Source organism: Aotus nancymaae, unplaced genomic scaffold, assembly GCF_030222135.1.
Source record: "Aotus nancymaae isolate 86718 unplaced genomic scaffold, 86718_ANA_hifiasm-v0.15.2.pri h1tg000032l_0, whole genome shotgun sequence".
In the NCBI taxonomy this organism is placed as follows: domain Eukaryota; kingdom Metazoa; phylum Chordata; class Mammalia; order Primates; family Aotidae; genus Aotus; species Aotus nancymaae.
The window spans coordinates 18014364-18030132 of NW_026988445.1; the positions used below are offsets into that span (position 1 = coordinate 18014364).

At 43.1% G+C, this 15769-nt stretch overlaps 1 protein-coding gene across 7 annotated transcripts in view; it reads right to left on the reverse strand.

Moving 5' to 3' along the window:
- Positions 1 to 6861: 6861 nt before the first annotated feature.
- SIPA1L2 (signal induced proliferation associated 1 like 2) overlaps positions 6862 to 15769 on the reverse strand; it is a 240857-nt gene continuing 231949 nt past the window's right edge. For 4 of the 7 annotated variants that reach the window (XM_064383605.1, XM_064383603.1, XM_064383604.1 and 1 more), the window contains 4 exons: positions 12907 to 12960; positions 12231 to 12354; positions 11169 to 11250; positions 6862 to 8123 (listed from right to left, as the gene is read on the reverse strand). In XM_064383605.1, coding sequence (XP_064239675.1) covers positions 7977 to 8123; positions 11169 to 11250; positions 12231 to 12354; positions 12907 to 12960 — 407 coding nt within the window. In that variant the 3' untranslated portion in view covers positions 6862 to 7976. Of the gene's footprint in view, positions 8124 to 11168; positions 11251 to 12229; positions 12355 to 12906; positions 12961 to 15769 lie in introns of all 7 variants that reach the window. The other 3 variants (XM_064383608.1, XM_064383607.1, XR_010345113.1) reach the window with 2 other exon arrangements.

Here is a 15769-nt window from a genome sequence, read left to right on the forward strand (position 1 = left end):
AGACCTTCTCATAATGGCCTCTGTCTCTTCTTTCCAAGCACTTTGTTCCCCACCGTGTCCAAGCTTCCCAGTCCTCAAGCACTCCTGAAGCTATTCATAATCCCTTCTCCTGCCGTCCTGGTGTCTATCTCATTCTTTAGCTCATCCAACCTCAGTGTCCTACCAGATGCTCCCAGTGCAGAGATAAATGTTAAAATTTAGGGCCTGGAGCAAACACTTCAGTCATTCTTCCTTTTCTACACATTAATTACCAAATTAATCACTCTTCAGGGAGAGGTCTTCTTTTCCCGTTGATCCTCCTGCAGGCTCCCAGAGCACAGCTCCGTGGAATGACGTCTCTTCTCCCTGAATAGATGGCAATTGATCAAAGTCTGTCTGCTCTTTAACATCCAGAGAGCGCTCCAATGGTTTCTATATTTTCCTGCATTTGTTCCGACAGGTCTTTGTTTTTGTGAGATGCAGCTTCCTGGTTTCCCTGTGCTTATCCACTCCAAGTCCCCACAAACGCACTCATTCAGGCTGCATTCCTATCTTTGTAAAATAAAATTATTTACTTTTAGTTGTGGTGAAATAAACATAACATAAAATTTATCATCTTAACCACTTAGAGTAGCACAATTCAGGGGTATGAAGTACGTTCACATTGTTCCGCAACCATCCCTGCCACCCATTTCCAGAACTCTTTTCTTCTTCTCACACTGAAACTCTGGACCCACGAAACAACTGCCCACTCCTTCTCCCCTACCTGCTGGTGACCACCATTGTATTATCTGTCTCTGTGAATCTAACTGCTCTACTACCTCATATAAGTGGAATCATCCAATATTTGTCCTTTTGTGACTGGATCATTTCATTAAGCATGGCGTCCTCAAAGTTCATCCATGTTGTAGCATGTGTCAGAATTTTCTTCTATTTTAAGGCTGAATAATATTCTGTTATATGGATAGACTGTGTTTCGTTTATTCATCTACTGATGGACATCAGGGTTGTTTCCACCTTTTGGCTATTGAGAACGATGCTACCGTGAACACAGGTGAGCAAACACCTCTTTCCTAAATTCTCTTGGGTTCATACCCGGAGGTGAAATTGCTGGATCATATGGTAATTCTAAGCTTAATTTTTTGAAGAATCAACATATTTTCCATAGCAGCTGCACCATTTGACATTCTCACCAACAGTGCACCAGGGTTCCAATTTCTCCGCATCCTTGCGAACACTCCATCCCTATCCTTTTCATTTAAAATACAATTCATCACAAGCCATAGTTCAGGAGGGAACTAGGCCACGCGAGATGAAGTCTCAGAGAAGAATAAAGGCAACAGGTTTCTGTAAGAACCAAGAGTTATTTTGGCAGGGCAGGGCAAGTCAAAATTTCCAACAGAAATATTAAAGATATTCTGTAAAGTAACTTAGGAATGGAAAACCAAGTATCATATGTTCTCATTTATAAGTGGGAGCTAAACTGTGAGGATGCAAAGCGTAAGAGTGATGTAATGGATCCGGGGGAAGGGTGGAGGATGAAAGATGACACACTGGGTGCAGTGTGCACCGCTCAGGTGATGGGTGCACCAAAATCTCAGAAATTGCCACTAAAGAACTTACCCATGTAACCAAAAACCACCGTTCACTAAAACCTGTAGAAATTAAAATTAAAAAAATAGTTTCTCGGGCAAGTGAAGGTAGGATTCCTTCAGAACCTTTCCTTATACAGCTACGTTTTTGGATCTTATTTAAACAATACAATTTTGCTTTTGGAAATCAGTGTCACTGACAAGAATAATCCCTACCCAATGGGACAGTAAACAATGAGAATGGCCAAGACTCCCAGAAAATTTCAATTTTATGTTTCAGGACACATCACTTAGGAGGCTCTTACTTTGAAAGAACAGAACAAGAATCTGTTAAATTAGGGAGAAAAACTTGGTTTTGAAGCTCCCATCTACCTTGGAATTCGCATGAACAGTGTAGTCTACAGATGCCAGTGTCATTAACTGGGTCGCTACCAGGCCTCTCTCTAATCCCTCCCCCTTCACAACCATCAGAAGTGAAATCATTTTAAGATGATGCTGGCAGAACAACAGTCTTCAGGTAGTCCAAGAGTAACAATGAATAATAATCAAGTAGGAGTCTAGAGGTTAAATCCACTGACTTCGTGCACTTCCTCTCCGGAGTAGTGCTCTTTGCGTTCTCAAGTACTTAATTTAAAATGATACAGAATGCCCATTTTGGGAATTTTACATTCATGGAAGTGGGGACTGTGGGCTGTAGCCTGCTGTTTGGCAAGCCCTCAGCCCAGATGGGGTTCTACAAGGTGTTTAATCAGATTCTAGAGCAGCACATGACTGCCATGTTTAATTATTCTAATTTAATGGAGCATTCAGCAAGATCCCCTTGGTTGCCATCAATGATTATGGTCGTAGGGAAGAGGGACAAGGGCCCAGATGCCCAGACCCAGATTGTTTCATACACAGTGATGCAGGAGACTCTGCCAGGGCCTGAAGTCTCCATCTGCAGATGTGTATTTATAGCCAGCACTGATTTAGTTGAGGCAATTTACTGAAATGCTACCGCTCTGAAGCCCTCTCCAGCACACAGCCTTCCACATGGCTTTCACTGGGTCACAGGAAGGCTGGGAGAGCAGCTCTTTATTACAAGACTTCCAACACCAGTGCCTAATAGCCTGATTGATGGGTACGGATGGCCAGGATGCTGGAAGTCTTACCCTTCATTTTGTTTTTTTACTAACTCAGCTACAGCTTTGCAGCCAAAGGATATTTTTGCATGTCAAGGGGGCTCATTATTTTTCATTTGTTCTACTAAAAAACCGGCTGCTCTGCAAATTTCAGGCAGATCTCTGATATTAAGAAATGAAAAACAGAGATAAATGTTTTTAGAGTCTGCAGATGCTAAAATTTAATCAAAACTTTGTAAGAATTTAAGAGGGCAGTAAATTTTCTGGTATTAGCATGAACTAGAGAAGGCTTGCAGGATTCATGTTTTTGAGTTTTTTAAAAGCAACTTAAAAAGTCCTCAAGTCTTGTGTGTCAAAATGCAAGAATATGACATTTGGGGGTGATGCCCATTTAAACCTTTTATGAAATACTTGAGGAGATACTTCCTTTGTGCTTGTTTCTGCCTAATTCCTATTACTGAAAGTCAGGAAACTTGCTCTTTGGCTTAATTTAGAGGTTATAGGTCAGAAATCAAATGCATTCCTTGGGTTTTTGCAGGTCTCTTACCATTTTCCCTCCTGTGGGTCATAAATAAATACAGTTTCCTCCTACGTGCCCCTAACTAGGTGTTAAGTAGAACCCATTCAGTTCTATTTTCTTTTTTGGGAGTGAGTAGTGTGCCTGAATTGCCTACACTAGAGCTAGGGAAGTGGTTTTAAATGTGTTAAGCACAAAATCCACAGACACTCAGATGAACTGGTTTCTTACAAACCAGTAATTCAAAGCAGAAAAGCATGTGCAAAAGTCTTTAGTACTTCTTCCCAGCCCCATGCCCCAACTTGGAAATTCTAAAGAACAAACACTAGTGTGATTTCGCAGGATCTGAGGCTATTTAATGACCCCCAGAGGTTGACCTGAAAGTAGTGGGCCTTTATCTCTTAGAAAGGCTCCCACAAATGTCTTTTATGGTGGGGCAGTGATAGCCCTGGTCAAGCAGGTGGCTCTGCCTCAGATGGTGGCTTGTTTCTAGTGACAAAAACGTTTTATCTGGTAGAAAACAGCAGAGTCGACTCTTAAAGAGGTTATATTCACAGCTTCTCCAGGACTAGAGGGTTCATTTGTTGATCAGTCTAAATTGTATGTCAATTGTCTCCCTAAACCACAGACCCAAGTTTCTCAGGCCAGTTATTTTACACAAGGAGCAAGTGATTTTCCTATTCGAGCGCTCCTCTACCGATCATCATCACAGGTCTTTAATGTTTTTATAGATATCATTTTTATTTTTGGTTGTGCCAACAAGCAGCTGTATTTTATGGCTTCAAGAGTCTGAAGACTAAAAATGACAGGTGATCGAATTCTGCCTTTTAGCGGACTCACAGAACAGACTCCAGGCATCTCAAAAGATAACTGTGAGCAGCAAAGGCAAAACTGTGCTATCAGCCCCCTCAACTGTGACTTATGCTTCTAATCATAAGCCATGTCCTAGCTATAGAGAATAGCAGGATAAAAGCCTACTATGTTAGTTAACTTTGTCACATACTAAAATGGCTTAATACAGAATAGTTCACTCCATGTGGTTAGAAAAACCTGCTTAATTATTCTAAAATAAACTTTTTAGCAGATACATTCCACTAAATATTCGGGCTGTGTCCAGGAAGTCATTATAGCAGTGTTCAGTTGTTAAGGGGTGCATATTTTCACAGTGCTCAGCAGGACACCAAGTTGTTCAGAACTACACGTACTATGGGAGCATGCAGTTGTTTGGTTGTTGACTGGTAATATGTTTGAAAAAGCTTAACAGACCCAAATCATTTTGGCTGTTTTTTCTGGCATGGCCCTCTGGAGACAGACTTGAGAGAGATTATTCATTCCTTTGCTAGTATACACTGAGGACTGTTTCCAAAAACTATCTTCTGGTCCTGTCTTCAGGTATGCCTTAGGAAGGCGGAACAGCTTTCCATTCAGCTAGGTTTTGGTCAGATTCCTTTATTTTCTCTAAATGATGTCAACCTTTCCAGCTGATTAGTTGTTGTAAAGCAAATGCATCCACCCTTGATCAAAGACACAGAAGAGCTGTATTCCAGACCCTTGCCAGGAACATAACTGTCTGTTGTTAACCCTTTACTAAAGGCAAGAGTTATTTATGGAAAACCGTCTGATGAACATGCAGTTCATCGATTCCTTTGAAGGCTAGGGCTTATCCCTGGATCCAGCCCTTACAACTCGTCTCCAACCCATCAGCAGTTCTCCAACCCATCAGCAGTGGGCTCTACCTCCGAATAAATTCTCACGTGTGGCAAACCACTTCTCTCCACTTTCACTGCCTTGCCACAGACCACGCCAACACCATCTCTTACCTAGACTGCTCTTCCTCGTGTACTCTGCCTCGTACCTGGCATTGGTAAATTATACTGCTGAGTGGTCTGTTTTTGTGTGGTCTTGCAATCTAAGAATGGCTCTTACCATCTTTAAAGGGTATTAAATAGAAATTTAAAAATATGCAACAGAGGCAGTATGTGACTCCCAAAGCTTAAAATAGGTTTTATACCGAAAAAGCCCCATCCAGAAAGTTTGAGGGCTTGCATAGGCTCTTCTCCTTTAGCAGTCAGAATAATCCATTTAAAATATAGCTCTTACTAGGCAGCTTTCTTCCGTCAATGGCTTCCTTTTGACTTAGAACAAAATCCAGGCTCTATCACGGCCTCCAGTTCCTTCATGGTATGGCTTCTGCTGATCTCTTCAAGCACATCTCCCACCACTGTACTCTCTGTTAAGTCCTGGCTTCTGCTAGATTTCTTGAACACACTAACTTCAGGGACTCAGAACCCCGTGTGCCCTTGTCTACCCATGGACCATCCTATCTAGGGCCTGGTTCCTCATCTTTATAAAGGGAGTGATAATAGCACCTACCTCACAGGGGTGCAGGCACGCAGGAACTATTCAAACAGGGTCAGTGTTTATAATAGTTACTTAAGGTAGCCTGTTGCAGGTCCTTTTATTTCTCTTTTACGTTTTGAAGTGATCTTATGCCTGTCTCCCCATATTAGACTGTACGCTTGTACAGACAGGGGCCCTGACCCCTGTTGATCACCATTGGATTTTCAGCTCCTCACATGCTGCCTGGTTCACAATGACGGGAAAGAAAAAGAGAGGAAGGAGGGAGGAAGGATGGTATCTATGTGGCCCATCATGTCCTATTCCCTGAAAATCTAGTGCTTGCATCTTGGAAGTGCACCTGTGTGTTTCATAGAGGGCAGCTGCATGAAACAGCCTTAGGAAGCCTACTGCTACATCTGCTGTGAGAACGCTAATTGTTCAATATGCCTCTCATGTGAAGCCCATATGGAAAATTGCTTTTAGGGCCAATTCTAAGAGTCCGTTCGCTTCCTCTGAATTCTTGATACACTTTCTGTTCTTCGAAGGTTGAGAGCAATGGACCTTACAGTGTTTCCCTTCACATCTGGATCCATGTTTTGTGTCTTCTGTCTTACACTGGATTCAAATTTACCGTTTACCTCTTCCTGATAATTTTTCAAACACTGATTTTCTTTTTTTTCAGACAGAGTTTTGCTCTTGTTGCCCAGGCTGGAGTGCCATGGCGCAATCTTAGCTCACCAAAACCTCCGCCTCCCAGGTTCAAGCAATTCTCTTGCCTCAGCCTCCTGAGTAGCTGGGATTACAGGCATGTGCCACCACACCCAGCTAATTTTGTATTTTTAGTAAAGATGGGGTTTCTCCATGTTGGTCAGGCTGGTCTTGAACTCCTGACCTCAGATGATTTGCCCACCTTGGCCTCCCAAAGTTCTGGCAACACCTAATTGTTAAATAAAATGCTTTTTTTTTTTTTTTTTTTTTTTAAAAAGGCAGTCTTCGGTAAATTACTTCACTTGAGCCACAGTTCATGTGGTTGTAAATGGGGACCCCACTTCCCACTTACGAAAGATACTGTCGAGATTAAATGAGACGGATGAAAAGTTCAGAGAATAGTGTCTGGCACACAGCAGCTACTAACTAGTTACTCTTTCCTGAAATCAGTCTGGGATTCTATACAGAATTAGGCAGCTAAACAGTATTTAATACAAATCAAGGTCCTAAATGACCTGAAATAAATTCACATACAGTCAGACTGTTCACATGTCAGATCATAAAAACTCTACAGTCACCTGACAACACCATTTCTTATGTGGACTTCTTTTAAACATTTATTAAAAAAGCAAAATGTATGTTCATCTCAAATATAACAGTTAAAAATGGTAAAGCAATACAAACAACGTGTTACTAGCAGCATTCAGTTGTTAGAATCTCCTCACCCTGCTTCTCGGTCTGATCTGTGCAGGCCCGGTCTCTTCTGAGCCTGCAGCTACCTCTATCCCTCACTGTAGTGCAGGCCAAACCAAATTTTATAAAATTAACAATTTAAGGTTAAATAAGCTTAAATAAGGGTGTTAAATACAAGACTCTTCATCAAAGCTTCTGTACAAAGATAAACAAATCTGGCATTTTACCAGTGGTTCCGCTGGCTCACAGCACACAGGGAAGTTCTAGTGAGTAAGCAGATTCACTCTCCTTTTTTTCCAGCAGAACAACTATACAAACGTGAACTAAGAGTTGAAGTGACTACTGACAACTTGGTGAGCCATTTACAAGGCATATGTATCTTTTTTTTTTTTTTTAATCAGAACACTGTTAATATTCAGGCACCATTTGTTCCTGCAAATAAATAAGTCTCTAAGGTAACTGCATTTGAACTAGTGTTAAACACATCAGTGCTTTTTTTTTTTATCCCCCCACAAAGCTTTTCCAACTATTTACTATGCCTCCTTTCTTATTGCTATGGTAATGTGGCTGTGGAAATAAAACTACTGTACATCCAAAAAAATAGAGCACCTTTAACATTAAAGTATATGTCTGATTATTTGTTTTCATGTTTATTTTACAATACTAAAGCCCAAACTATGGTAAATTGCTTTACGTCTCTACCAGGTCACCTGATATATAGGAAATAAAACCAAGCCAGAGCATTGTTTTAGCAGAGTCTAAAAGAAAAAGGTCTCAACTATCGCCAGGGTTTACATTCATCTTCACACCAGGAGTTACATTCATTCATCTTCACATCAGCGCTGCTCTCTGCTGTGGTTACCGAGAAAGAGTCGAGGCTCCCTATCCTGCTGTGGAGAATGGTGCTACACAGAATGGAACAGCAAAGACATCTACGATTGGCTGAAAGCACACATAAAAACCACGTTTGTGACTTCAAAGGACAAGAGGCATTTCCCAATGGTCCCTTGATGAGGTGCGGACTGGCTAAGATTTCTTGTCGATGGTGTTGAAAAACCATTCTGTGAATTTCCGCAGCTGAGCGGTCGCAGTCTGGGACTCCTCCTGCAGCCTCATGTTGTCCTGTCTCAGGTGCTGCACTTCTGCCTGGAGAACTGCCTTGTCTTGTTTTTCCTGGTCAGAGTAGAAACAAACTGAGTCATGGAGACTGACAGATACAGTCATTCTTCCTAAGCTGGGCTATAAGAACCTTTTATTCTTACTTATTTACTTTTTGAGGGGAGAAAGGGTGACTTTGTTCAGTGAGAGGACTTGCCTGATCCTGCTGCTGACAAAGGGATGGGAATGAACAACTCCACACGCCCTGTTCTTTCATCCCACTCTGCTCCTAAGGGGTGCTAAGATGGAAGGGGTTGATCATAGTTTACATTACCCTCCATCCAAACATGGGAGACGACACTGAGGTTAAAGGTAATACCCTCTGACAAATGCACAGAGCTCTCTAGGTAAAAACTGGTATCGGCATAGCTGCTACATATGTTTATAATAAAAGATGTACTTAGGTCTTTCATTCCATCTTAAACTTTCCTGTTGTACTATATTTCCATAATGACCCTTAAAGTCTGCCATTAAAAACTATGTAAAAATAATCAAGATTTTCAGAAGAATCACATCTAGAGTTTCTAACATAGAGCAGTAAAAAACATACAGCACCAGTTTCAGGCCCCACCTGCTGAAAAGGATGCCTTCCCCCAAATGGATAGAGGGGTCATCGTCAGATTGTAACAATCGGTACTTTTGTAATGGAATCTAACTCGACCACTAATGTCACCAGATGCCACCTGCAGCACTGAGCAGGAGCACTGAGAGTGAGGCGAGTGGACGCCCCTACCCTTGGTAGCATGCCCGCTCCTGACCTCAAGACTTCCTCATTTCCTGATCCCTTCTGAGGCCCTCCCCAATACCACCTGTCTGGCCACTGACCTTAAAGTTAAAGACCCTGGTCCCCAGAGGAGGGCTGAATCAGAGCTGGCGACTCACTTCACTGTAAGGAGCACCTGCAGTCCACCCTGGATACTGACTCTCCCTGGACACTCCTCACCACGACTCTCATTCCCAAGAGAGTCTGAGTCCCACAGCTCAGAACATCTCTGCTGCAACTTAGCTGCCCACCTCTCCACATCCCTGCAAACCTTTTATTGTGACCCATGGAACCAGGATTCTGCCATGAAGACCTTGTGCACGCTCAGTCTCTCCTCCTGAAATCCCTTCATCTCCATGCTCTAAGTGAATCCTGCCCCCTTCCTGAGGACACTGTCCCCAGCAGCTCACTACAGGGTCGGGCAGGCAGACAGCACATCCCCCATTGTTCAGGCCAGATCGCTGCTCCTTCCTACAATTCCAGCTCCTCTGGAAAACGTGCCATTATGTCATAAGACCTGCTACCCCCACTGGCTACAATTATCTACTGTATCCCCAGTTGCAACCATCATTAAGGGAAGATTCTAGAACCTGATTTGCTCTTTTCTCCACACCCCACCCCATCATCTGTGTTGATGATTTCGAATCCACTGAGATGTTCCATCTGACACTCTGGCCATTCAGCTTCTCCGTCGCTTTCTCTCAGTGACCTTCAAATCCGGCCCTCCTCAACTCCCACTATCATGCCCACATTCTATACCATGCTACTATCAATGACTGCACATCTTTCTAAAAGTTTCAAGTTCCTACTTCTTGGTCACCACCTCCTGCTTTTAAAAATAATTTCTCCAGTATCTACTCCTCTGGTAATGACAGAACCCATCAATATTATCAATCTTACTCTTATTTTCACTGCCCATCAACACCCCCGCCCCCAGCCATTCCCCAGCAGTGACATTATTTCTCTTCAACCGGCTTGGACTCTAGGTCCTTGGATTTATTCATGCCCTGTATACATCCCAGGGTCCTTCTCTCTCTCTCTCCTCCTGATTTCCTATCTAAACCTTAATATTGGCTAAATTCAAATCTCCAACGCTTGCAGCTTGAGATAGGGTGACCAGCCACCCCAGCCTGCATGGGACTTTGCTGGTTCTAGTACGGAAAGTTCCATATCCTGGAAAATTTATCCATCCGGGACAAACTGGGACAGCTGGTCACCCAAGCTGGGGAAAAAACACAACCAGGAAAAGAGAAATCGCTGTAACTTATGCTCCAAATTCAAATGTGCTTTAGCTTTGTTTGGCAAGTCTCCTAAATATACCTGGATGGTTTACACGCTGCGGTACACCTGTATCCTCTATCCACAAAGCTCTTACACTCCTTCCCACCACTCACTCTTAGCTCATAACTAGAAAAAAAAGAAACAATCAGAGAAATTTGCCAACATCTCTGTCTGGACTATACGTATGTGAATGAATGTGTGCATATATGAACCCATGTGCATGCACACATACTCTGCTCCGCTCTGGTAACTGTGTGTGAGCTGTCCCTATTCCTATCCAAGGCCAGCTCCCTCCTTGTGACTAGATCAGAACTTCACCCACTTGCTCTTCACCCTCATCATGCTTTCCTTCCCAACTGAATCCTTTCCTCAGCTTCTCACCAGCTACAGTTTCTCCCTTCTTCAAAAGCCAAACCAAACCATCACAACAAAAACCTTCCTGTGACGCCCTCCCACTCGCTACTGCACCCCATTCCATTTCCCTGGACAGCCAAGTGGCTCTCTAGAACAGGGCTGATGGAAGAGAGCTCAGCAAGTATTTGCGGGATACAGGATTTAATTTCTTTTGAGGACAGACCATGCGCAGGTTGATGTGTAGAGCAGAAGTTCTGAATACTGAGAAACTGTTTCAGGCAGAGGACAGGACTCATAGAGACCAGGCTTTCTGGCAACAATGGACTCCTCTGAGATCACCTCATACAGAGTTGGTGCAACTGATAACTCACTGAATTAAAAAATGCTGGCCCACCATGCTTCTGCTTCACAGTGAAGATTGGCCACACCACAGGCTCATCCTCGTTTACTCATAACCGTCAAGATCCCTGCACCCCACAAAATAAAATACATCAGCTGCAGGTCCGCAGATGGGGTGAGACTTCAGGAGCATCTGTTTCTATTTATCATTGGTTTGTGTAGGGCAGTTTCCTTTCCTGAGTCTCTTCAATTTATTTGTAGTAGTTATAAAAGGTTGATTTTGTACGAGAAAGAGTTCTGATTATGCTCGTCCAATAGATTACCTTACGAAGGTCGGTCTGGAGTTGTCGAAGAATTAATTCCAGCTGATTAACTTTACCCGTCAGTGTTGATGGAGAACGCTCCCTAGCAAATAAGGGTAGAATTAGAAAGACTCAAGAGAGTCAATTCAGCATTTTTGTTAGTCAAGTTTTCACTCAAAAAACTTATTTCATGAGCTTAGAGCTCAGCAAGCAGATATATTATATTATGTCAGACTGGGAGAGTGTCCGTATTGCTGCTCTAGTGCAAAGCCCATTGTGGGACTTTACTGATTTAAAGAGATTCAGAATCTCTATAGATATAAAGGTTGGTAGGAAAACAAAAGATACATTATTTAAATTAGTTTAGCCAATTAAGACAACAAGGTAGATCCAAATGAAGTCCTGGGAACCAAATAATCAATTTCCCCAATTTCCCTTTCCCAACAATGACAGTATTATGAAGCTCGTTACCAATGTGAACATGGAAGTTAATGAAGTTAATTCCAACTTCTATATTCAGTTTATACAGAAGTTGGAATTAAGAATAGATGACTCAGGTAAAGAATACACATTTTATGGGGAATGAACATGTCATAAATATAGGGAAAAGAGTGGGGCATTCCCAACATATTTCAATGGAGGGCATGAGGCCGGATCAAGGATCAAGTTCTGGGAGGAGCCATGCCCTGGGCTGGTCAGCATGTGCAGCTTGGCAGGTGGAAGGCCAATCAGCAAGTTATCCCTGCCTGGTGCTGTTGCAGTAATTTGGCAGCAGACGCTGACCTTGAGGCCCCTTCTTGCCCTCTCTGACAGTGAGACTAGTCACCGGGGGCACAGGGTCACAAGTCTTGGCAGGCAGGGTGTGCCCATGGAGCAGAGTGGTCAGGCAGCCAAGCATGGTCTCCAACAGCAGGGCAGGGAGCCAAATCAGTCCAACTCAGTCCTTTCTTTGGATTCTTCAGGATTGGGAAAGGGCATGGTGGAATATGGTCTCCTGCCTGGCTCAAGGTTAGCCAGTTAGCCGACTCTTTCCTAACCATGCCTGGAACAGCAGGGGTGGAGGGTCCACAGGGGCTCACATACCCAGTTGTGTCCATGAACTCTTTGCCACTGCCTGGATCTACACACAAGGGCAGTTCTTGGGTCCCTTCCAGGTCCTGCCCATGCTGCATATCTGTCAGGGTGCAGAAGGATGCCACCCTCTGGTCTGGGGAAGGGAGAAACACACACAGAAAGAAGGGTTAGTAATCATGGCAAGGCAATGTTTCTTTGTGGGAATGCAGTAGCTAAATAAAATCTTCCCCCCTCTTCAAATCAGTTACTGCCTTGTTTTGGAACAAAACGAAGAAAAACAAATTCAGGCAAGCTGCTGAGAAGGAGAAAGCATGGAGATTGGCTGTCCTCCTCCTGGGCTGTATAGCCTATGCACATCACAGCCATGGGGACAATTAGCAGACATGGGATTGCTAAAGCCAATTTGCTTTCTTCTTTCCACATCCCAAGGAATGCCAAAGCTGCTGGCTATGCATGAAATAATAGTTGGATAATGACTCGACTGACAGAACCAAGGAGAGGGACCTCTCTCTCAAGTTCTCCCCAAACCTGGAGAAGGTTCTTGAGACAGAACAGCCAGGGCACATGCCCCGCTATGCACCCCCAACCCTCAGAGCGGGAATAACCATGCAGACGTGCAGACACATGAAATATACAGAAAAGGTCACAGGATATCAGGAGCCAACGAGCAGCCCCAGACAATCACCTAGATAGGACGTGTGGTGACAGAGCAGCCCCAGTTCTTCATCTGAGTCAAGACCTGAAATAAGATTTAGAATTTTCCTATGAACAGAAGTATCTCTCTGTACTTGAGAATCTCTGGGGCCCACACAAGGCTTACAAAATGTGGTTATGTGAAGTACAGGGTGTGGGTGTGTTTGATGGACCAGTGGAAACCCCTGAGAGCCAGTATCATGTAACGCCAATGTGATGAGATAACACATTGCATGTTTGTTTTCACTGTTGGTTGGAAGCAGGGCTGTAGTGTACAACAAAGACACATGGTATGCCATATACACATGGATCTGACCATGAGCATACACCACAATTGTGGGCTTACTTAAATGACTCACTCCACAAATGCAAAGAGAGAGGTGGTGAGAGAGACTAGCTAAGTAATCTCACTAGAAACTCTTAAAGGAAGATCTGAGGGGCACAGTATTTATAGCAGTAGTACCAATGATCAGTATGACTACAATGCCTTATCTTAGCACAAGGACATTTCTATTTTTGGCAGTAGGAACTTAACATTCAATGTTTTAAGAGGTAGGAAGGAAAGGGAATAGAATAGCCTTAAGAATGGGTGCCAGACTGACCTGGCTCTGGGGGCCGAGTGCTGACCAAGAACAGTAATCCAGAAATGCTGAATGGCATGCGGAAGAATATTCTGTTTTTGAACCACATGGAAGTGAGAACCAAGCAATCTATTCAATGATCACTCCCCCCACCCAATTCCCTGGAGTCTCTCTGGTTTCTGAGCACATGTATGTATCTACAGTAGGAACTGAGATACATAGCAGGTGTGTTACTGCTATGGCAGTCCTTTTCCTATGAACTGATTAATGCTGGAGAGACTGCACTTGGGTCTGTGTCAGGGGTGCTCTGTTCTTAATTTACCCCATTCTGCCTCCCTCTGGCTGCTGGACGAGCCTCCTAATGAGACTACCTGCTTGTTTGCTTTATGGCAGGTCATACACTTCCAGCTAATTAAAAAGGATGGTGATACTGAAGCTGCCAAGACATATGAAGGAAAGCCAAGGCTGTAGGCTGTGGCCATGGTGTCAAAGGCACCATCAGTGCCTTGACAGAGGCCTGGGCCCTCCTGAGTGCATCCAGCTACTGATCACACTGACAGTTCTCCATCCACGTGACCCCCTTTGCTAACACACCTGCCCTAGGCAGGCAGACGTCTTTCAACTAACCTTTCTGTGAAGCTCCATACATCAAATCTTTTGTAAGACGATAAACATTCTGTAACTATACATTCCTGAGAGAGAATCATATTACCAATTTGGTACTGCATAGTAGGCTTTTTGCCTAAAGTAATTTGCAATTTAATTAAGATCAACAGCATAATTGGGGCCCTGCCAACTTCTACATATGATGTGATGTGCACAGCAGAGCTGGGGGCAGAATCCTGGCTGGGCTTGAGCTGCTCTAGGGGATTGGGGGGAGGCCTGGGCTGCAGTGGTGTCCAACATAACCAACCCTCTGTCCTGTAAATGGCCCAGAATATGGGAACACATCACATTTGAAAAAATAATTAGGAGATATATTTTTATTCCATAGTGACTTTACTGACCAGAAAAGAAATGAATGGAAAAGAAAACGGATAAAGAATTTGTCTAACTGCGTAAGAGTTTCATTGGCTCACCCTCATTTTATGCAAGCCAGTAATAATTCAGTTATCTTTCTATCTTTCTTAATATATTTGGGTCTGATGGTCAAGTCTAAATACATGGATGAACATGCCTCAGCTTCCTTCATCTGTTTTTACCTTAATTGATAAAATACCCACATATTTAACAAAAATCAGAATTTGCTACCAGCAGTCATTCAGACATTCCCTGGGGAGAAACAAGGTCCTACTGGTTAGGAGGTAAGAAGCCAAAAGTAGAGTTTTGCTAGCAATGTAATTTCACAAACAGGATTTCACTTTGGATTTGAAAAGCTTGGGCGGCTGAAATACAAACAGAATGCTGCTACTCGATTAAGTATAGATGCTAACCTACTTTATAAAATAGCTAATCTTAGAGACAGTTTCCAGTGGAAGCTTTATGCCCCTATAGCTTATTTCTGTGATGAAAAATATTCAATAATCAAGTGATTACTGAGATAGAACCAAAAGGCACAAACAAAACCATCAGAAAAGACAGGCACAAGAGCAGCAACTTCACGTGCAGTTGGTACAGAGCCAATCACCCGCATTCCACATGCGTAGACTCTTCCGTTTTCTTTCCTGTTCTTTCCAGTGCAAGCAGATCTGGCTAAGGTGGAACACTGGGTATGGCTGACACACAAAACGATCCATCCTTTAAAATAATCTTTTAAAAAACCTTCTTATTTTTAGTACATCTAGCACTAAACAAGAAGATGAAGAGTCAACAGGCTATTCCATATCCTAGAGCTGAGATGGCAAAACAGATGACCGCAAGTCACTCCCATGACCCTGTCTAGGGTGCCTACAGCACCTATAACATAAGGCCAAGGCTGGATCGGCGGGGGTGAATGGCCTGATCAATGCGTCATGTCCATCGAGGGTGAGGAATAGAACAATAGTACCTGCCCCAGATACATTCCAAATGGGACATTCAAGTACCAGGCTAGATTAAACCTATTTCCACAGTGCTGTTCTAATATGTCTTTGTTAGAACCGCAAACTAAAGATAAAAGCAGGGCTTTGTAGCTACATGTAGAAAATTAAAAGTTTTGATTCTGACACCTATGCTTATTGCACTGCACTATTTATTTTCCACCTAAAATTATCTGGTTTAGGCCTTTGGAAGCTTATCCATGCATGTAGAAAGATAATGGTCTAGTATTGGCCTATGAGTAATTAACAAGAAAAG